This window comes from Microcaecilia unicolor, chromosome 6, assembly GCF_901765095.1.
Source record: "Microcaecilia unicolor chromosome 6, aMicUni1.1, whole genome shotgun sequence".
NCBI lineage: Eukaryota > Metazoa > Chordata > Amphibia > Gymnophiona > Siphonopidae > Microcaecilia > Microcaecilia unicolor.
The window spans coordinates 85777126-85801253 of record NC_044036.1 but is presented as its reverse complement, the minus strand read 5'-3'; the positions used below and the strand labels follow the sequence as shown (position 1 = coordinate 85801253).

Here is a 24128-nt window from a genome sequence, read left to right as displayed (position 1 = left end):
GGTTGGGAGGCGGGGATAGTGCTGGGTAGACTTATACGGTCTGTGCCAGAGCCGGTGGTGGGAGGCGGGGCTGGTGGTTGGGGGGTGGGGATAGTGCTGGGCAGACTTATATGGTCTATGCCCTGAAAAAGACAGGTACAAATCAAGGTAAGGTATACACAAAAAATGGCACATATGAGTTTATCTTGTTGGGCAGACTGGATGGACCGTGCAGGTCTTCTTCTGCCGTCATCTACTATGTTACTGTATATATATATATATATATATATATATATATATATATATATATATATATTTCATATCCCCTTCAGTCATCTCTTCTCCAAGGCATTTGAGGATAGATCTCAATATGTATACTTTGGAAAAAAGGTGAGAGGTGAGATATGGCAGAAACATAAATACCTCTCTGACATAAATGAACAGGAGGCAGGCCTCTTTTAATTGAAAAGCAGCTCAGGAACAAGGAGGCATATGGTGAAACGAAGGAGGATAGACTTAGGAGTAATCTACAGAAATATCTCTAGTATTACAGGGGATTTTTCACCAACATGGTTGGCAGATTTATAACTATGGAAGAAGAAAAACAAACGGGGTGATTCAAAGGTCACTTTCATTTGATTAATTGCTTAGGGCAATGCCATCAAAGCGATGTACATATAAAAATCAATATGCAGTACAGTATGTTTTAAAAAGTTACAAAATAAACCAAAACAGGCAAGCAACAAACAGTATAAAATTAAAACAACAACATATAAATGTAAAAACAACAACAAAAACAAACTCACTGTGGGGCCCTTTTATTAAGCTGTGTAAGCACCTATGTGCGCCCAACGCTTGCCAATTCCAAGTTACTACCCGCCTACCATGTGACCCGGACAGTAATTTCATTTTTGACGCGTGTCCACTACCCGCGCCAGAAAATAATTTTTATTTTCTGGCGAGCGGCGTTACCAGGCGGTAAGAGGCACTTGACACGCATAGACCATTACCGCCCAGTTAACATGTGAAACCTTACCACTAAGTCCATTTTCGGTCAAAATGTTAAAAAGATATTTTTACAGGTGTGCTGAAAAATGGATCTGCGCGCATCCAAAACATGTGCTTACACTAGCGCAGGCCACTTTTCAGCACACCTTAGTAAAAGAACCCCTGCATTTTAAGTTAAACCTTAAACGAGGAAAGAGAGAGCTCCGTAAGTAATAGTGTGAGCAAATTATTCCAAAGTGTAGGTCCCACTACATTAAACATTGCCTTCCGAAATGAAGGAAATAAAATTACTCGTAGTGATGGTACACATACTAAGGACTGTTGGCTAGAACACAGAGTTTGACTGGGGATATAGGGCTGAACCCAAGGTGATAAAGACTCAGGCAAACCTGTGCGAAAGATTTTGAACACCAAAAGCATTATTTTATAGGTAACACGATACTCCACTGGCAACCAGTGTTCAACTATTAACAATGGAGTCACGTGATCATATTTTGTGGCATGGAATAATAACTTCACAGCTACATTTTGTGTCATCACATGATCTCTCTCTCTGGCCATTGCCCCTTTAACAAGAACATTACAATAATCAAGCCATTGTATCACTAGAGCATGGATTACGATACATAAAGCCACCCTGCTTATTTTGGGCAGAGTTCTCCTATATGGGGTTCTTTATATAAAAATAAGGTCACAGTTCTGTTTCCCATAAACAGAATGGCAAGGGGGAGCTAACCTTCAGGGAATGGCAGGTACAAACCTAAGCATCTTGCTGGGCAGACTGGATAGGCCATTTTGGTACATCTCAAAGGCATAGCTACAGGTGAACCTGGAAGGGCATAGGATCATCAACATATGCTTCAGGCCCACCCAGCTGCAGCGCTCCATTCATATAACTGGCAGGAATCCCAAAGCCCCACCAGCTAAAGATTTAGCAGCCCACCGACCCCCTTCAGCAGCAGCAGCTTTCCAAGCCTCCAATGCTAGCACTGTGGGCATGCTCAGTTCTCGCACATGCTCAGTTCATACACAAGAACTAAGCTTGCACAGGTTGCCAGCATTGGTGGCTCAGAGTACTGCTGCTGACCACCACAGTTTTCTAAAGGGGGTTAGAAGGCTGCTGAGTCTTTAGGTAGCAGGGCTTATGGATCCGCACCTGCTAAGATATGTAATTTTCAAGTTTGGGGGGATTGAGGGTGTAGGGGAGTGGGAGAGATGGGAGGCAGGGAAAGGAAAAGTGTGCTCACCCAACCTACCTGTTAGTCCACCCATAAATTGCCTTCTAGCTACGCCATTTGTCTACCTGCTGTCATTTATTATGTTACTGTTACAATAATACAAAACTCACTGCCATAACTGTTCTTGGCATCTCTTACCACTAGAGCAGTCCAGTCCATGGAAGCCATCCTCACAGTAGCACTCTCCGCGATCACAATTCCCATTCCCGCTACAGTCATTGGGGCACCTCAGCTCACTGCAGTCAGTATCTATGAATCCTTCATAGCATTGGCACACACCGTTGACACATACCCCATTCCCACTGCAGTTGTTAGGGCAAAGCAGTTGTCCACAGTCTTCACCACCATAGGGCTCTTCACAGATGCATATACCATCAATGCACTGTCCATGACTACTGCAGCTGTTGAGGCAGCCATAACTAGAGCAGTCTCTTCCTGTCCAGCCTTCATCACAAATGCAGCTGCAAGTTTCCCGATTAAAGATACCATGACCACTGCACAGGCTGGAGAGACCTGTAGGAAATACCAAGGAAATACTGTTCAGAAAATAAGTCTAAACATAGTGATTATTCATCAGCCAAAACCTCTGATTAAAATCAGTGCCTCCATGAAAAGAATTCAACTTCTGCAAGTCAGCTGTGTAGTTTTCTCAAGATTGTATCTTTAAATAAGAACACATTTAACAGTTGAAGATTAACATCGTTTATCGCGTTTACTATACCGCTTTGATTTGATGTAATTTTGAAACATCGCGTTTACTATACCGCTTTGATTTGATGTAATTTTGAAACTTGAAAATAGTTGAGCCACATGTCACAGCTTCAACCTTTGCGACTGACCATATGTAGATCTTTAAACATTCATAACTTAATTACCTTAAGAAGATTTTTTAAAATAAATGTTTCACTCACTCACTGCATGCATGGGCTGAAGAAAAGAGCTTGAGGAATGGTAGATCTGGGTTTTCAAGACCTACACTAGAAAATGCAAACATCAACAGGAACAAGAGCATGAAAGGAAATGTGAGATGCAGGAGAGAGGGGGTTAATAGGGGCCCAGGGAAAAGTTCTTTCTTAGCATCCAGGAAGCAATATATACATAACAGCACCAATTATTGCTTGCTGATGCTAAGAAAGCCTCTATCAACCTTCCCCCACCCCCACTGTCACTTTCTTCCAGGGCAGCCCTAGGCATCTGCCAAGGGTGGGACAAATCTAGAAGTTTGGAGGGGAGTGAGAGAGACATGGCAGGCCTCGAGCATTTGCATGTGCATCTACTACCCATCCTTTCTGGCAGAACAATCCAAAGCTGTACTTCCCATCCTTTCTGTGACAAGCTGTCCTGCTGGACTTTTACCCAGCTGCCAGATCCACTAAGGACCTTGTCAGTTCTTCCCTCCAGAGGTGCAGTTCCACAAGCTGCTGCCTCTGGCACTGAACAGACTCTCTCCTGTTCTGCTCCCAGGCTGGGTTAACCCTTTCTACCCACCCGGAGAACTCCTCTCAATCCAGTTAATGCTTTTGTTGGCATATTCTTCTTGTATATTATACTTCTCGTCAGTCTATAGATCTCCAACCCCTACAGCGATGTCTCCAGGAGGTAGCTAATTGGCTTACGGAACATCAACTCGTCCTCAACCCTGATAAAACAGTGGCCTGCTGGATTATAGGAACTGCCTCTCCACTATCACTCGTGCCAATCCTTTTTGATAGATCAGTACCCCCAGTTACATCTTTTCATTATCTCGAAATCTTCCTTGACTCTGCACTCTCCTTTTGACCTCAAATTTACAATGTGCTTAAAATAGGTTTTTACTTTCTCCAGAAACTTAGAGCCATCTGCAATTACATAGATAAAGACTCTCTTTGTACATTATTCTATGCATATGTTAATTAAAGATTTGACTACTGCAATACCATCTATGTAGGCATAATGTGATCCAACCTTAAACATCTACAAACTCTCCAAAATACAGCTGCTAGAATACTCTGTCAGGCCAAATGTTAAGATCGTGCTACTCCAGCTGCACTGTTACCAATAGAATAGAGAGTCCAGTATAAAATATTGACATTAGTACATAAGGTTCTTAATATTGGCACGCCAATGTATTTATCTTTACTTATTATTCCCTACACACCCGCAAGTGCACTTCAGTCACTACATGACAATAGACTTGTTATTCCTCGCCCCTCATGGGCCTATTGAGCCTCTACTCGAAGTTCTGCATTGTATTTCTTGGCTTCAGCATTGTAGAACTCTATGCCAAAGCAATTGCATCTGGAACATTCTTATTCCATGTTTTGTGCTGAGTTAAAGACTTATTTGTTTGAATTAGTTTTTACTGCTTCTTAAGTCTGGTCTGGAATGTGAGACATGGCGGCACTCAGTGGTGAGACTACATTTAGTGAATGAATGAATGAATATGTATTTTATTTATCTCTTGTTTGATTGGTTCTTTCCTATCATACTATTGAGTTCTGCTTTTATTTCAGTTTTAATTATATTATTGCATTGTGAAACACTCTGATTTGTACTGCAAAATGGGCAGTATATTACATTTAATAAAAACCATCTCTTTATAAAGCCTTAGGTTATTGGGCCTGACCAGGATACCACCTCTCCTCACAGGTCCTGGTGGGGGTGAAGACAACCAAAGACCATGTGCTCCCTAATCCCATCACTTTTATCACCTTACAACTCGAACCCATCTACGACACCCATTGTCAGTTACTCTCTGCTAATCTTCCCTCTGGACTGGGCTCTTCCCCCTCCCTCCTCTCTCCACCCCAGTGAATCTGGAAAGTTCTACACCAATCTAGTAATCTCTTGAGGAAATTTCCAACTCAATTTACCAGGAGATTACATTTGCAATTACAATACAGCAGCAATTGCCAAAATTAAATTAACATGGAGTAACTGCAAAACCCTGGCATTAACAGTTGGGAGTGCTCCCAGCATATTGCTGTGCAGTTAACACAGGGGAACTTTCATTACAGCATATTAACAGTTAATGGCCACTGTGTTAACCATCAGGCACAGTCCCCACTCGTCCCACATCCCATTTTGTGTTAGATGTTTAACACGGGAATTACCACAGGCACTGTGTTAACTGTTAGCACGGACTCACACACTTCTAGCCCATGGTAACTCCTGCATTAAACAGTTAATGCAGCTTAGTAAGTAGGTCCCTTAGCATATAACAAGGAATAGCAACAAGTCAAGAGCAGAGACACCTAAGGGCCTCTTTTACAAAGCCATACTAGCACATAGGAATTTAATAGGCTTCCTCTTATTTACCATGCAGGAGTTGCTAGTGCAGCTTTGTAAAAGAGGCCCTTAACTAGCAAGAATCCTACAAATACTTGTAAGGTAATTTTCTATTTTATCACACTGCACTCCTCACAAGCATTAACTAATACATGAAACCATCCAAGTCTGTGTCTAATTGGAAATTTCAGAACATATTGTAACTGGAGGCATAGCTACCATTGAGTGAACCCAGGAAAAAGCCAGGGGCTGCCCACTGGTAGGGGGATGCCTGCTGCGATACCAACTCTGGATTGACAAAAAAGAAGATTTGCGGAGGAGAGCGTGGCACACATTGCATTTACCTTTAGATATGTTGCAATTCTATATCCCAATCTCATCATAAAACGTTTCCTTCATGCACCCCGGCAGCAAATAAAGCTCTAAAGTGCCTCATTTCCTACTGCTGCAGGGATGAAGTCTCTTGCTAAGAGCCATGAGATCATGTGACAGGCTCAGATGAAGCACTTAAGTGCTTTACTTGCCAACTGCTCAGTAAGCTCAGCACAGATAGAGATGTGTAATATGTGTGCTTTGCTTGCCTTCTTGTAGCCTCCAGTCTTTAAACAATATTTATATGCTCCACAGGAATGGTAAAGAAGTGAAGAGTGTTCCCTGAACCCTCCACTGTACTCCCCCTCCTTCATATCCTCTCTGTAGACCTGGGACACCTCCTCTCTACTGTACCACCCCACACATCCTCCCTGCAGACCCCCCTTGGATAGCTCCTCTCCACTGCATCCCACCAATCCTCCCTATAGACATCTCTCCTCCACTACATCTCTCATACCCTCACTGCTGCCCAATTTCAAACACCTTGCTCCCAAGTCCCAACTGTAACACTGCCCCAGGCAGAACTCTTCTCAGATTAATCCCCCTACAGTACCCTACTGGTTAGCGCAGCGGACTTTGAACCCGGGGGACCTGGGTTCGATTCCCACTGCAGCTCCTTGTGACTCTGGGCAAGTCACTTAACTCTCCATTGCCCCAGGTACAAATAAGTACCTGTATATACCCATGAATGTAGTTGCAAAAAACACAGAAAGGCAGTATATCAAGTCCCATTTTCCTTTCCATTTCCCTTTCCTTCCTTAGTTCCTTGTTCACTGATATATGTAAACAACTAAAGATCCTCCTTCCTCTCTGTTATCAACAAGAATGTGCTTTGGTCCAGTATACATCCCAGTGGTTTGAGGAAGAGGAAACTTGTAGCCCCCCCCCCCCCCTCGGTCTTCCAAGAAGACATGAACCAAAAAGGGGAAACACCCACCTAACTATACCCCACACAACTACCTGCCTACCACTATCTAGTTACGCATATCACTATCAGAACACTACTTGGAAACTTAGGTCTAGTAAAGGCCAAGTCAGCCAATAAAAAATTCAAGATGTCATTAGTGAATACTACCAAGACATCCTAGAAATAACTGAGACCTGACTGGATGAAAGCAGAGGAGTCCCTTTCATAGAACTAGGTCCAACAGGATTCACCATGCAGTATCAACCAAGGCCCGAGAAGAAGGGTGGAGGGGTAGCAGTCCTGATCTGAGAGACAATCAAACTGCACAGGTACCATCCCCTACCTGTCTGATTCAGAATGCCTCCTAATCCAGCTAGGAGATGAAACCAATGTGGCTGGTCATGGTCTGCAGGTTAGTAATAATGGGTGACTTTTACCTACATATTTATACTGCAGACACCACCACCGCTGCTTTCCTTGATATGATGGTAGCTCTAGGATTCACACAGGTTATCATATCTCTGTCCCATGAAAAGGGCCTTATGCTATACCTGGTGTTCTGAAAAGGGGTTAACATCTTGAACACAAGTCCGGTGTCTTTGAGATAACACCCCTATCATGGACAGATTATTTTCTAAAAAAATTTGTATGAAAAACAATGTAAAACAGATGGGCCCAACCAGAGCTTGGAAGGAAATTTGAGACATGAGAAATCTCTGTGTTTTCCTGAAGACCTTACTCTTTCCCCATGTGGATAAAAAGAGGACTATAGTGTCAGAACAGAATGACACTGGAATGCACACTTAGCAAAGGCCTTAGAAAAAATGGCCCCATCAAAAAAGTCTCCGCAGAACTACAGGTCTTTAAACATCAAGGATGTAAACATAAAATAAAATGGCAGAAAACTCACCTAGAAGAAGATAGGCTCAACTTCAAGAAATAGTTGGCAATGTGCCACCAGGCTTTAACAATTGCCAAAAAATAACATTTCTCTCAAAGAATTGAACAGTCCGCAAAGCAGCTATTCAAAATACTAAATAGTATTCTGCAAACACCACCTTGCAATGTCATTAACAGAACAAGTTTTCCCAGATTTGACTAACCAGCAATGATTTTGCCTCATAGTTTGCCAACAAAATTAAAAGTCTCCATTTGGCACCATTGGAGATCAAGATCTCCTGGGTTAGAATTCAGCTGAATCAATGTCTGCTGTGGAACAGCGGACTGGTTTGAAGGGAATTGATTGACCCCGATGGGGGGAGTCTCTCCAGGAACTCTGCTAATACTGCTGGAGAAATTGTGGAAGGAAAAGGTGAGGTGACATTTGCTTCTTTACTGAATATTCTAGTAAGTAAACCAGCTTCAATGTCTTTAGATGCTGTTTGGCTTCCTATATCAGACTTGGCAAAAGTAATACTCCCAGTGGTTCAGAAATTTAAACTACAATCTAATTCCTTGGAGCAAAGACTTAGGTAATGTGAGAATGATTTAGTGGTGATGAAATTTGATATTTGGAAATGTTTTTCTTCTGTTGAACAATCTTTATCCCAAGTTCAATCTGTTTAGACAACTATTGTATCTGATATGAATGAAATACATATGAAATTGGAAAATATGGAAAATTTGATTAGAAGTGTGAACTTGAGGTTGGTGAAAATTCCCTGGGAGAAGAAGATTTTTTCAAGAGATATGGTTATGTGATACTTTCTTGAAGCGTTACAAATGAATAATGAACAGATGCCATCATTTTTAGAAGTGTATTATCTTCCCTCAAAAAAGTGAGAGGTTCAGATGGAAGCCAGGGATATTATTATTGATTGGAGATGATTCCAGAAGCCAGAGTTCAGAAGAGACAATTCACTGCTAGCACCTGCATAGCTAACCAGGCGAATTTAGGATTGCTTTTCAGCAGTCCTAAATTCACCCAGTTAGATATGCAGGTGCCGGCAGTGAATTTAAGCCAGGAAACACATAAAATTAAAAGGTGCCCTGTGATCCTCCGATCTCCCCCCCCCCCCCCCCCCCCCCATACACACACACACACACACAGACACATAAACAAACACACTGCTCTGGTCCTGATCCCCCCACCGAATCTCAGACCCACTCCCACACCCCTCCCACATACCCCCATTGACAAAGCTAAAACCCTTCCCAAACTCCCCTCCCCCCAGTCAGAATAGGCCCTTCTGGGCCTACCTAAATTCCCTGGAGGTTCATGATACAATGGTGACAGAAGCGAACCCCACTCGCTCCTGCTCCTGCCTCAACTCTCGCAGCAGCCTTGCGGTACAGAAGTATCACAAGGCTGCTGCAAAATAAGAACATAAGCCATACTAGGTCAGACCAATGGTCCATCTAGCCCAATATCCTGCTTCCAACAATGACCAATTCAGTACAAGTACTTGGCAGAATCCCAAAGAGTATCAAGATTCATGCTACTGATCCCAGGGATAAGCAGTGGCTTCCCCAATATCTATATCAATAGCAGACTATATACTTTTCCTCCAAGAACTTGTACAAACCTTTTTTAAACCCAGATATGCTAACCGCTGTTACCACATACTCTGGCAATGAGTTCCAGAGCTTAACTATTCGTTGAGTGAAACATTTTGTCGAGGCAGCTGCTAGGGGCTGAAATGAGTGGGGTTCGCTCTTGTCCCAGTTGCATCATTGGACCACCAGGAAATAGGTAGACCCAGGGAGGCCTATCTTGACTGAGGGCATTGGGAGGAGGTTCCCACACAATAGATCTCAAGTACTGGGCAAAAATCTTATCTGTGAGTCAATACTACTAATCTTTGATATAATGATCTGAACATTCCTGGATGTGTTACCTGAGCATCTGGCCTACAAAGACAAATGTGAACAGTTGAACCAGTTCAAACTAACCTCTTTTCCGTCTCAAGAACCAGTCTCAATGTTTACTGCCCTGTGATTGGATTACTACCCAACATGTGACCTCAGGTCCTACAGGCTAACAACTCTTTATAAGGATTCATCCGTAGCTTTTAAAAAGCCCTTCACTCTCTCTCTCTCTCTCTCTCTCTCTCTCTCTCTCTCTCTCTCTCTCTCTCTCTCTCTCTCTCTCTCTCTCTCTCTTTGGCTCTTTACATGCAAAGAGGGCAATTCTCTCTCTATTTCTTTCCTTTCCACTCTGCAAATATGTAAAGCTTCCTTGCCAGCCTCAAAAATTACCATCAACTTTCCCTCTGCATGTAAGAAGGTATCATTCCAAAACCATCTCCCGAGACTCCAGAGAAATACAGCACATTGACCAGCAACAGAGGGCACATCTGGACCCAGAACCTGCTCATACTTGCCATTCACAGTGAGTTCACACTGATCCAGAAATAATTCAGGATTTCAGTCAACATTTATCTTGATGCACATTCTTCTTCTATAAGATCCCAAAAGAAAATATATGTACTGTATATAGATGAGTGTGGTAATGAATGCCTAGCCTGTAATTCTCTGTTAATAAAACTGATCTGCAATTTAATGAACAAAAGAGCAATTCTATAAAGGGCACCTAAATTTAGGCACCAATTGCATGCCCTAATTTATAGAATAGGTACACTTAACACACATGAATGGCATCACAAATTGGCATTTATATGCATACATGCTGGGCACTATTCTATATTGTGTATCTGGATTTTCAAAAGACACTTGACAAAGTACCTCAAGAAAGACTCCAGAGGAAATTGGAGAGTCATGGGAAAGGAGGTAGTGTTCTGTTGTGGATTAAAAACTGGTTAAAAGATAGATAGGGTTAAATGGTCAGTATTCTCAATGGAAAAGGGTAGTTAGTGGAGTTCCCCAGGGGTCTGTGCTGGGACCCCTGCTTTTTAAGATATTTATAAAGGATCTAAATAAGGGAATAACTAGTGAGGTAATTAATTTGCTGACAACACAAAAGTTATTCAAAGTTGTTAAATTGCAAGAGGATTGTGAAAAATTACAAGAGAACCTAACAAGATTAGGAGACTGAACATCCAAATGGCAGATGACGTTTAATGTGAGCAAGTGCAAAGTGATGCATGTGTGAAAGAGGAACCCGAACTATATCTATGTGATGCAAGGTTCCACATTAGGAGTCACCGACCAGGAAAGGGATCTAGGTGTCATCGTTAATGATACATTGAAACCCTCTGTTCAGTGTGTGGTGGCAGCTAAGAAAGCAAATAGAACGTTAGGCGTTATTAGGAAAGGAATAGAAAACAAAAAGAGAATATTTTAATGCCTTTGTATTGCTCCATGGTGTGACTGACCCTCGAATATTGTGTGCAATTCTGGTCATCACATCTCAAAAAAGATATGCTGGAATAAGAAAAGGAACAGAGAAGGGCAATGAAAATGATAAAGGGGACGGGACAACTTCCCTATGAGGAAAGGCTAAAGTGGCTAGAGCTCTTCAACTTGAAGGGTAGATATGATAGAGGTCTATAAAATAATGAGTTGAGTAGAATGGGTAGACATGAATCGCTTGTTTACTCTTTCCAACAATACTAGGACCAGGGGGCACGCAAAGAAGCTACAAAGTAGTAAATTTAACACAAATCTGAGAAAATATTTCTTCACTCAATGTGTAATTAAACTCTGGAATTTGTTGCCAGAGAATGTTGTAAAAGCAGTTATTTTAGCGGAATTTTCAAAAAGGTTTGGATAGCTTCCTAAAACAAAAGTCCATAGGCCATTATTAAAATGGACTTGGGGAATATCCACTGCTTATTTCTAGGATAAGCAGCATAAAATGTATTGTACTGTTTTGGGACCTTGCCAGGTACTTATAACCTGGATTGCCCACTGTTGGAAACAGGATGCTGAGCTTGATGGGCCTTCGGTTCATCTCAGTATGGCAATACTTATGTTCTTATAAAATTGATGCTCTAATCGCATGGCAGTAACAGTTAATAAGCTGTACCAATGGGTGTGTCATGAGCGTTCTGCCTAGCAACGCATGCACCTTATAGAACAATATCAGATGCAGATATTGCAAGGTTGCTTTGGTGCACTACTTATGCCTGCTATTGACATGGCATAAACTGTCACACCCAGGTTTTGGCACTCCAAAGAGGCTTTGTGCTACTATTCTATAACGAGTTAGGAATGTCTTAACACCATGATAAAATTGGCGCTAAGTACACGTCTTTATCACACCTACATTTAGATGCCGCTTTATAGAATTAACCCCTAAGAGCCTAGCCCTCCATAACCTTCTGAGTGTATTTTATTCATGAATATTTTGTAATGCATGCTTTCAGCGAAGGTTAATTAATGTATATTCCCTAATACATACATATTAAATCTCTCTCATAATACTTAATCCTAATACTATCTTTCCTGTGAAGAAATATAAGACTAGAAAGCCTTGAGAGGGAATGAGCAGGTCAAGCATATCTCACTGCATTTCTGATAAAATAGACATTGTGTATCCACTCTCCCTAATACTGTACCTCCTCCTGTGCAGCATCTCTGTGAACTACACGTCTCCTTTATTTCCTTCAGATCTTCCTCAAGTTTTCTCAGCCTTTCCAACAGCTCCTTGAACTTTGCAGAATTGTCACAATCCGTCTTGGGAGTCTGGACCCGAATGTTGTGCCTGAAGATGATATTCTGCTCTTCCCCCTCCTCCTCATCTCTAGTAGTCAGCAACACAGTGTCATCATCACCCAGTGGCAAAGTGTCTGTGTCCACCTTCATTTGGGATGTCTTGGGAAGGTCAAGCTTGTAGATATGGCTGAAGGTGACTCCCTTTTCACTGGTGCAGTTTTGGGTGCCAAGTGGCTGAGCATGTGCTTGCTGGAGAATACAGCAAACGACAACACCCAAAGGGAGGGCAAGCAAGCTGCAAAGTTGCATCCTGCTTCTCCTCAAACCGGCAGCAATAGTGTGGCACATTGTCCCATAAAGCTGAAGCTCTTTGCAAAGAAAAATGAAAGAAAAGACAAAATATAATATCATAATGTTGCATGAAAACATTCTCTGCTGAAAACTGCACCCTATGTAAATGAAGGCCTTAAATTCAAACGCGTTTAACCAGGCAGAAGAGGATGGCAGGGGCTAGAGCCAGTGTTATATATGGTAGGGCCTAGGTGAGAAGGTTTAAAGTTTATTGTATTTGATCTACTGCCTTTCACGCTATAGAAAGGAAAACGGTTCAAAATGAACAGGAAATCAATCTATTCAGAAATTCAGAAGGTGTTCCAAAATCTACCAACAAGCTGTGCATCCCTCAATTTTGGGCTGGCTTGGGGGGGGGGGGGGGGTTCCTTGTGGCATGCAGGCAGTTGCAGTTCCCTAAAAGCAGTCCTGACTTTTCACCAACTACATTTTGCCACAAATTGTCACCGACAGTTCCTTGTTCTGTAAACGCACAAAATTTCACAAACTCCTAATGAGAGTACCCTTCTCCACCACTGCCAACTCCAGGCTCCGCTCATTCTGCCTTGCCTCACCCTATGGCTGGAACAATCTTCCTTTACCCATACGCCATGCCCCCTCCCTACCCATCTTCAAATCGCTGCTTAAAACTCATCTCTTCAATGCTGCCTTCGGCGCCTAACCGCTCGAGATATATAGAATGCCCCAACCTATCCACCCTATCAGATTAACTGTTCACTCGTCCTCTAGATTGTTCACTTGTCTTTAGATTGTTCTCTTGTCTTTTAGATTGTAAGCTCTTTGAGCAGGGACTGTCCTTCTATGTTTAAATTGTACAGCGCTGCGTAACCCTAGTAGCGCTTTGGAAATGCTAGTTAGTAGTAGTAGTAGTAGTAGTAGATGAGCTCAAGGAAATAGGACAAAAAATTAGATTTCAACATATGGAACTGTTTTAAGGTCAAATATCAATCTTCTAGCCATGGTCTTCTGTAGCACTATTCATCTTCACATCATGAGTCCCTCTACTGCGGAGCTCTCTGAGAAGCTCTCTGTATGTTATATTTAAAATCTGTCTCTAGTAATAAGGACAGAAAAAATATGCTTCAGTTCTCAATGGTCTCTAGTTGACTAGCTGGCAGTTTAACTGAAAATTGTTTCACTGTTTTCTACTTAGCTGGTGCTTTTTTTCTCTTAACAAAATTGCCCCCAACTCTATGAGGCTTTTCATTGACAAAACCCCACTAATGTACTTTCTGACCATAAGCTAAAAAGCAGCAGCTACACATGCTTGTTTTCAAGTATTTGATTTTCATGAAGCCAGGGAGAAGATGGGACCCTAGAGCCCATGAGCTTCATTTTTTTTGTGTGCTTTGCCAGCATGTGAATTTATAATATGATGTTGCCTATTCAAATGTGGCCTCTCAAATCACCACAGACTAGTGTGGAATGTTTCTGGGCAGGAAAAATATGAAAGATGCCAAAGACCAGATCAGAGATTAAAAATTCCTCAACATTGCACTTCTGTCAAGCTTAATGACAGGCATAAGCAAAATTCTGGTTTCTGGATTCCATCCATAATGGCTTTCCCTGTTATACTGGCTGATGTCACTGGTTATATATTTAAGGACTAGCATATCCCTGTTATACCTATTTTGGGGTATTTTTTTAACCACCGTAACATACTATTTAGAAAAATATCTTTCTTCTCAATACTGAAACTGGTTATTATGGTACATGTAAGTGGCATTTTAGATAGATAATGTTAGATTCTTCAAGTCCATTGGGAGAGGAAAGCTAGTGGTCTTGAAAGCTCAGGTATGTCGGCATCATCAGGATAATTCTTGTGGTGGCCCAATAAAAAGTTGATACTTTACATAGGGTAAGTGAACTCTTAGCAGCTTTTGTTAAAGAGTTCACTTTCCCTATGGGGCTAGAAATCAGTGTTTAGTCCCTCTAACCATGAAGGTATTCCACTGTCCCTTCACCAACCAAATCCTCTTAATCCACTCTTCCAAGACCCTTGTTCACAGAATTCTACAGAACAAACCAAACTCACCCAATTCACTTCCATGTCTTCCACAGGTCTTGTACAATGAACAGGTAAAGGAAAAGAAGCATAGAAAGGGAATACAAGACACAAAACAAGCGAGTATCTGGTTTTTACTTTCTTCGGCTTTTCTGCTTCTTTAACCTCCTTTCTTCTAGGGTTCAGTTGCTCTTCTACTCCACTCAGAACAAACAGTTTAGCCCTTACTTTTTTTGTGGATACCTTTTACCTCAAAAACAATGTACATAGCTCTCATAGGGGGAATTCGGCACATTTTTGAAAATTTATCTCATACATATTCATTGTAGATATTTTAAAATTCTAACTATTTTTTAAATGTTTTGGTGCAGAATTCTTTTTCCATAAAGCCAGAAACCCTCCCCACCCTCGCTTTCTCCCTCCTCAGCACAACCCTCCCTAGCAATCATACTTTCAGGTTCAACCCTCCACAGCTTTCTATCTGTCCACAGCTTCGCTTGATCTCCCTCCTACCTGAACTCAAGTTTCTCTGCCCCCTCTACAAGGTGGATACTTCCCAGTTTTTTCTCTGTTCAACAGTTCTTTCTCTCCCCTACTCTCCAGCTTTCTCTCCCTCTCTATGCCCCCTCCCATTCTCTCTTTCCTTATCCTCAGCAAGATACCCAATTCTCTCTCTCTCTCTCTCTCTCTCTCTCTCTGCTCTTCCCAGTTTTCTCTCCCTAACTGCAGCAAGACCTACAGTTCTTTCTCTGTCCCCAAACTTTTTATCCTTTCCCATATATATCCAGCTCTCTTTCCTGCCCCACCTGGGGTACATACCCCCAGCTCTCTTTATTTCCACTCACGCAGGCACACACCCTCAATTTGCTCCCAGTGTTCCCTGGCATACTGGCCCACTGCCCACCACTGGCATTATTCCCAGATATTCAGTGCCAATTATTGGCTCATTAGCCAATTTAGTTGCTTATGCATCTCAAGATAGCGCTCAATTTTGCACGCATAAATTTGCAAGCAATTTAAAGAATTTGGGGGTTAGTGTATAACTGCAAGGGTATATACACCTGGGTGGAGCATGGGTGTACCATGGGTATGTTGCCAAGTGATGTACACAACTTATACATTATTATCAGTTGTGTATATTGCATGGCACACTTAGGCAGGCCAACATAACCAGCCATTGACCATTCATAAGTGGGCACACCGTTATATTACCATGCAAACGTGGCTTTGCACTAGAATTCTATAATGGCTTAGGGTTCTAAGAGTTTAGGGTCTGCTATTCAAATTAGCTGAACTCCTAAATTTAGACTCCTAAATTTGTGCCCTATTTTAAGCCAAGTTTAGGAGCCTACATTTTCTGTGGAGAATTCATCTTAATATAGGAGCTTAAAATTAGAAAACTTCATGAGGATTCCCAGGGGAGGAATGTGATGTTGCAGGAAGAATATGGAATGCCCATAGTGTTTGCTAACACGTGGAGGGGCATAATCAAATGGAGACGACCATCTCTAAGGGCGTCCATCTCTATGGACGTTCCGGTGAAGGGGCAGGGAAACCCGTATTATCGAACCAAGATGGACGTCCATCTTTCGTTTTGATAATACAGTTGAGGACACCCAAATCTCAACATTTAGGTCGACCTTAGAGATGGTCGACCTAAATGTTGAGATCGTTGACCTTAGAGATGGTCGTCCCCGGTTTTCGGCGATAATGGAAACCGAAGACGCCCATCTCAAAAATGACCAAATCCAAGCCATTTGGTCATGGGAGGAGCCAGCATTCATAGTGCACTGGTCCCCCTCATATGCCAGGACACCAACCGGGCACCCTAGGGGGCACTGTAGTAGACTTCACAAATAGCTCCCTTACCTTGTGTGTTGAGCCCCCCCACCCCCTCCCCCCAAAACCCACTCCCCACAACTGTACACCACTACCATAGCCCTTAGATATGAAGGGGGGCACCTACATGTGGGTACAGTGGGTTTCGGGTGGGTTTTGGAAGGCTCCCATTTACCACCACAAGTGTAACAGGTGGGGGGAGGATGGGTCTTGGTCCGCCTGCCTAAAGTGCACTGCACCCACTAAAAACTGCTCCAGGGACCTGCATACTGCTGTCATGGAGCTGGGTATGACATTTGAGGCTGGCATAGAGGCTGGAAAATAATGTTTTTTAATATTTTTGGGGGGTGGGAAGGGGTTGGTGACCACTGGGGGAGTAAGGGGAGGTGATCCCCGATTCCCTTCTGTGGTCATCTGGTCAGTTTGAGCACCTTTTCGAGGCTTGGTCGTGAAAAAAAAGGGACCAAGTAAAGTCAGCCAAATGCTCGTGAGGGACGCCCTTCTTTTTTCCATGAGGACGCCCATCTCTTAACCACGCCCCCGTCCCACCTTCAGTACACTGCCAACATGCCCCCAGGAACTTTGGTCATCCCCACGATGGAAAGCAATTTAGGATGCCCAAAATCGGCTTTCGATTATGCCGATTTGGGCGACCCTGAGAGAAGGATGCCCATCTCCCGATTTGTGTTGGAAGATGGGCGTCCTTCTCTTTCGAAAATGCCCCTGATATTGTATCAATGTCTATAAGTTCTCCTTTTTTGAAGGACTGATATCTCAGTAAACATCTCTCCCCTGGTTTGGGGGGTAGGGGGGGTATTAGACTCCATTATGGATCATTCTTCAGGAGGTGCAGATGGTACCAATAGTAGTCTGTGATTCTTTCAACTATTTGAGGATTCTTATTTATTTATTACTTATTTATTACTGTCTGTAATTTTCTGAGCAGCTTTCCAGTGTGGTGAAAAAAGGCTTTTATTTTTTAAGACAAATTCGTGCATTGAAATATGTTTTAGATGCTGCTGCCTTGCATTTGTTGATTCATTCATTAGTAGTCTCGCACCTTGATTATGGCAATGTAGTTTACGCGGGCCTTCCAGGCGCTAGCCTCAAAAGACTATAGACTTTGTAGAATGCCGCCTTGTGATTATTGACACAGGCACAGAAATTTGATAACCTGACATCTTTATATGGTTTTGGCCATAAGGCATATTATAAAGGGCTTCCAGCTTATCTAGCTTCCATGGTCCCTCCTTATTTTCCTGGCAGAACGTTGTGCTCTGAATCTTGCAATTTAATTGCTACTCTTCAGCTATCTATGGCCGAGTACCTACTCTTTGGAACCAGCTTCTTCTTGTTTCATGATCTGAACCAACCCTGTTAAAATGTAAGGGTTTACTTAAGGCTAATTTTTTTGCAAAGGCTTTTAGAGTGCACAGAGTGTAAATTTCCTAGTGGTGGTCTGACTGCAATGATACTGGTAATGCTGGTGTGTTTGCTGCTTAGTTAATTGATTGTATGGATATCTTTTCCATACATTTATGGAGTTCTTTTCTTTTCATCTTTTATGATTTTTATTTACTGTAAACCACTTCAATATATTAAGGCTAAGCAATATATCAAGTTTTAAACAATCTAAATTACATTAAACTATAATGTAGGTGAATTGAGCCCAAAATGAGCACCAGAAAACACTCTTTGGACAATATTCAGATCATGGGAGGTAGCCAGGCTACCTCCCATGGTCAGCGCTGAGCCTGAATATTCAATGTGGGCTGTTTCTGGTGACCAGGTGTATTTTGGCCGGTTTAAATTTAATCGGCCAAGCCGATATCAGTGCTGGCTGGTTAAGTACTTGTGACCCAGGTTGGTCACTATTGGAAACAGGATACTGGGATAGATGGGCCATTGGTATGACCCAGTATGACTATTCTTATGTTCTTTTGTAAACTGGTCAAAGATATTCCAGCTAATTTGGCCACCAAACTTAGCCAGTGATGCATTGAATATCGGTGGATAGCCAGTTATATTGCATGATATATCTCCCGCTAAATATTGCTGGATAGACGGTTAAGTGCCATTTAACCATCAAGTAGCCATATCTGGCTGGTTAAATGATTTTAAAAATCAGCCCGTCTGACTTAGTAAATTCATGACTAAAGGCAAAACAATGAAAATACATTTCATTTAAAATGATTTCTATAGGTTAGTATGGTGGATCAGCAGTAGTACCACATACTGTTTTGCAGAGGACCTGGGTTCAATTAACAAGTCTGATCTTCTGCTCTTAGGCAGACCATGCATGGGGATGCTGTGGAGACAGTGTTCACAGCCCCTGGTAAAAAGAGAGTCACAGTACTCATGCAGCTAGAGGCCATATGATTGTAGGCTTGTAGAGGGAACATTGGTGCATGTCCCCCACCATATTTATAATGACTGGGTTACAGTTAGAAGTTGATATAAAATAGGGGACATCCTCATGTAGTTGCAATTGAGGGGGAGCTGTTCTGCATGCCTACCCAACTCTCTCCACAACTGTGCCACTTCATATTTAAGAGCTGCCCACTTCATTTCTAATAGCTCTTGCTGCCAATGAGTTCTCTCATCTCCTGCACCCTAATCTTAACCTTCCACTGAAGATACTGAACTTCTACATCTGACAGATGTGCTCGGTATAACAATCTAACAGCCATTTTTTGAACAGACTGCAAATGTTTTACCAAATTCCGAGGCAGTCTGACTAACACAGTATTGCAGTAATCTAAACATGATGTAACAGTGGCATGAATCACTGTCCTTTGATCCTGTTCAGTGAGAAATGATTGCACCAATCAAAACTGATGCAAGACAAAAAAAAGCAGCGTTTAACAACTGAGGAAATATGAGAGTCAAATCGCAGTTGATAATTGATTAGGACTCCTAAGTATCTAAAAGAGTCAGCCAACTGAATAGGGAAACCTATCAATAAAGGAGCAAGTGATGGCTACATATTTAGAAGGATTTATCATCAAGAGGTTTTCAGCTAGCCAAGAAGAAATATGGTCATGACAAGTCTGTAAGGAAGAGATATTGGGAGCGAGTGGATTGCTGTGTTGGAGAAGAAGAATATGATCTGTGCAATAATAGGCACTAATGCCCAATATTTGACTAATAGTACCTAAAGGTTCAAGAAACCAAGACAGACAGAGATGCAGGGGGCTACCAAGGAGGGGTTTTGTGTTTGCCTGGTCAATGTTAGTCTGTCTTTCCCCCTCCCCTCCCCTCCCCCCCCCCCCACACCACCACCACCACCAACAACAACAACACAGAAGGGAGAGACACAGACTAACATTGTTGGGTAGGAAGAGGAAGAGATATGAGGTAAAGTTCAAAGGAAGAAGAGAGAGGGAGGGGAAAAGAGGAGAAATTGTAGAGTACCAGTACCATGGGAAGGAACAAATAGAGAGGGGATAAGGTAGATACTCCTGGGGCTGGGTAGAGGGTGGGAAAGGAAGAGAGGACATAGAGATTTGGGGCAGAGAGAGGGCAGTGTAGGGTAAAGTGGGGTAGGCAGACACTGGAGGCAGGAGAGGGGGAGGAGGTAGCTTTTGAACATAGTAGGAGGTAGAAAGAGAAGATTGGGAAAAGTTATAGTGTTCTTCTGGGAGGCAGGTGGTGTTACACCAGCCCCTTTTATTTTTGAGGGAATGAGTGCCTCAGGCAGCAGACTGGCCTATAAAAAGGGAAGAAATGACTTAGAGGCACAAACACAGTGTTAGTTGCATACTGTGGGCTATTAAAGAAAGTGATATTTTATAATTTAAATATAAAAGCATCCTTGATCTTTGAATCAATAATCCACTTCCAGTGGTATGCTTGGCTGCATTGTTTCTATATATATGGCAATTTCTAGAGCATTTAGCTTAAAATATATTGTCAGAAAGTAAATTTAATTTTCTTGAGGGGAGGCTTCTTAAAAATTATCTCCTTTTTTTTCCATAAGAGTGGACAGATGTGCTTTATTTATTTATTTATTGGGATTTATTAACTGCCTTTATGAAGAGATTCGCCCAAGGTGTTGTACAATAGGTACAGTTTAACATCAAACTTACAATTTTGTTAACAGCATAACAATAGTAAAATGTACAAGTATAAACATAAATATAATGCAAGAGAAAAACTTGAAAACAGCAAATTGAAACCTAACAATAAGACTACTACGAAACAGGATCAAAAATATACAAATTTAACAACACTGAAATTCAAATAACAGAGACATAATACGTCAGAATAATACATAACCAGTTTAAACATAACCGGCTCAATTTTAAGCCAGGGCAGTTGGCATTTTCTTAAATGCTGGCCACCACAGCTTAACGAAATCTGGAAATTCAGCATTGGTATCTGGATAGTGGTTGGCACTGAATATCTACATAGGGCAGTCAGTGCCAGCGCTATCCGGGTAAGAATGATATTGAGCCCACTATCCAGATAGCTAACTGGATAAAATGAACAGTCTTTGGCTGAACTAACTTTATTAGCATCATTATTCAGTTATCAGACTGAATATCGCTGCTTTCTATTCTATTCTCCAGATTTATATCCCACTTCCATCAATAAGCTTGATAGATAAAACAGCTATCAAAAACTTTTTTTAAAACAGATGGAAAACCCAATAATAAGGCAGAATTAAAACTGGAATTCTTCTGGAAAATTGGATACGCTATTATGTGAGTAAGAAGGGAAGAACAATTTCCCTGTAAAATTTTAAATACTGTGCAAGCAGTTTTAAATTCAGCTCACGCATACAATGGCAGCCAATGCCAGCTTTTGAACAAAGGTGTCACATGATCAAAGCGAGAACATCCGTAAATCAATTTGACTGCACTGTTCTGTAACAGTTATAATCTCCCACCACTGTGCCAGAGCCAGTGGTGGGAGGCGGGGCTGGTGGTTGGGAGGCGGGGATAGTGCTGGACAGACTTATACGGTCTGTGCCCTGAAGAGGACAGGTACAAATCAAAGTAGGGTATACACAAAAAGTAGCACATATGAGTTTGTCTTGTTGGGCAGACTGGATGGACCATGCAGGTCTTTTTCTGCCGTCATTTACTATGTTACTATGTTACTAGTAAGTTTCAAATTAACTAACTGGATAACTTCAGACTTCTTCCTCACTCTGCTCCCGGACTATCCAGCCACTATCCAGATAGTGTCACTGAATATCCACGATCAGCTCCAGCTAACGGCCACTCTTTCCCACATAAATGCTTTTTGAATGTCAGAAAAACATTTCCATCAGCCTTTCATTGCAAAAACTAATTTCTAAGCACAGTGGTAGTGAGACCTACTGCACAGAGAACAGCCTTTCAGTATCATGATAAGCATTCATCTTCAGTTTTAATCATTTGAGTGCAACAGAAGACAATCATCTTACAATGCAGCCTGCATCACTTAGATATCGCCATGTTCTTCTGGTAACACAGGGAACAGGTTCTGTGATAAAAAGGCCATAATTCATGGAAAGGAAGAGTTGCTGGAACCTTTGATCACATCACAAAATGATTCCCTTTAATGCATAAAGACTTAACTTTTATGGACTCACCTATCTACTGTAAATAGATTGAGCAGTAACGGAGTGTTAGAAACTTATTTAAGGTTAGCAAATAATGGAGGGTAGGAGCATCACTTGTAATGTTGTTACTCTTGTCTCTGTACATCTCTTCTTCATATAGAAATGTGAAACAGAACATAAGGAACTGCATTCTAACAGGAAACAATAAGATTTGATACTAAGATTATTGTGCCACACCTGCACATCTGATGTCAGCATGCTAAGTGTTAAAGGGAAAGGGAAATGGGACTTAATATACCGCCTTTCTGAGGTTTTTGCAACTACATTCAAAGCGGTTTACTTATATCCAGGTACTTATTTTGTACCAGGGGCAATGGAGGGTTAAGTGACTTGCCCAGAGTACGCTGATCAGCTACAAGTTAGAGATCTGCAGAGCTGCTATTTTTCTACAAATCAAAATATTTTTAGTCCATTGCTGGCACACTCATATGCTACATGAAATGGACATCTAAAAACAGCACTGTAGAGCATGCAATCTGTTTTTCCCGTTAACCTTGGTTACTGAGCATTCTTAAATCTGAGAGTAAATTAGGTGGGATCAAGTTTGTTCTGCTCATTTGGAATCAAATGCTTACTGATTTCATATACATTGAAAGAACGCACAACAGAAACCACAAATCATCTGAAATTCAGCAGCTTCTAGATATTTATGCACTCCAATACATTGTTTTCTTTGCAGTCTATGCTTATAATCTCATATTATAATATTACATTATGCAACACCTAATATACTTACTACATGGATTAATGGATCTTTGCTGAAAAATAAGCCAAATATCTACCTATCTAAATATCTTCTACATTGTTTGACACGCTACAAAATGTAATAATGATGGAAATCAGAAATATAGAGAAAGAAAAGCATAAATACCTAAAACAAACTAAATAAATCTCATTTTTTCATTAATGTTCTCTTACTAATGGTACATTGATTGGTCTGTTAATGTGTCTCTAGTTCTGACCTCTCTCTCTCTTTCTCAGTATATTTAAAGTGTAAGTGGATATCTCTTCTTACCTCCGAGGTATGACCTATCCTTTCTTCTTAGCTGGGAAGAAGGCTGTTGTCACCTGTTTGCAAGCATCCACAGAGCATGTGGACATGGATTATTCTGCTTCACCTCTGTCCATTTCCTGTCCCTCGGGGAGCTTAAATTTCCTCTGGATCAGGCAACAGGAACCAATGGAGACATCTGGGTGTTCCCTCTTTGCTCTCTAAAAGGAATGAAAATAACTTGAAAGATGATGAAAAATTCCTGCCTTTTCTATTTGGAAAAAGCCTCAGTTTTCCTCCCCCTTTCACTTGCACTTTGCCCATTGCTAAAAATATCAGACACAACTTTTGTTTCAGAAGAATCTAAAAATATTCTCTGCATCTGTACACAAAATATATATATATATATATACAGTATATACAGATATAAACAAGTATGTGTTTATACCTATACATACCAAGATACTGTAGATAAAAGTATCTATGCACACATAATTTCATACACATATATACATGTAATACAGGGCTTTTAGACTGTAATGGTAAAAGTTAAAGAAATCACTGCTTAGTTAAGGACAAAGACTTCAGAAGTTATTCAGTTTAAAATGTTTAGAGCTGCAGTTTGGTAGTAATTTATTGCATTTTAGAAAGATAGGAATAACACTTTACCCCCATACATCTTCAGCCCCCTACCCAAGACACATATACATATTTAACACATTTTCTTTCTCCCACTACATATTTCACAAAATTTTCCTCAACGCATTTGAAAGTCATTCACTTTCACATCACCAAGAAGACTATACAGAAGGAAATAACTTTTGAATAGGAAATTGCTATCTCCAGACTGCCCTGAATGCAAACCAGAATCATTTACAGGGGTATGGCAAAAACAATGTTCAGGCGGTAACAGATTATGACCCAGGAAAGGTCTCTTGAGTTAAAGAACCAGGGAGTACAGCCAGGTGAGGGGATAGTGTGCCAGATGTCCTGGATGTATAGTG

The 24128-nt window shown here is 41.4% G+C and overlaps 1 protein-coding gene across 2 annotated transcripts in view; it reads right to left on the bottom strand.

The window, feature by feature from the left end:
- Window positions 1–24128, bottom strand: part of TNN (tenascin N) — a 131768-nt gene that overhangs the window by 75239 nt on the left and 32401 nt on the right. For both annotated transcript variants that reach the window (XM_030207587.1, XM_030207588.1), the window contains exons 4-6: window positions 23149–23345; window positions 12231–12695; window positions 2364–2738 (exon numbers count right to left, since the gene is read on the bottom strand). In XM_030207587.1, coding sequence (XP_030063447.1) covers window positions 2364–2738; window positions 12231–12675 — 820 coding nt within the window. In that variant the 5' untranslated portion in view covers window positions 12676–12695; window positions 23149–23345. The remainder of the gene's footprint in view (window positions 1–2363; window positions 2739–12230; window positions 12696–23148; window positions 23346–24128) is intronic.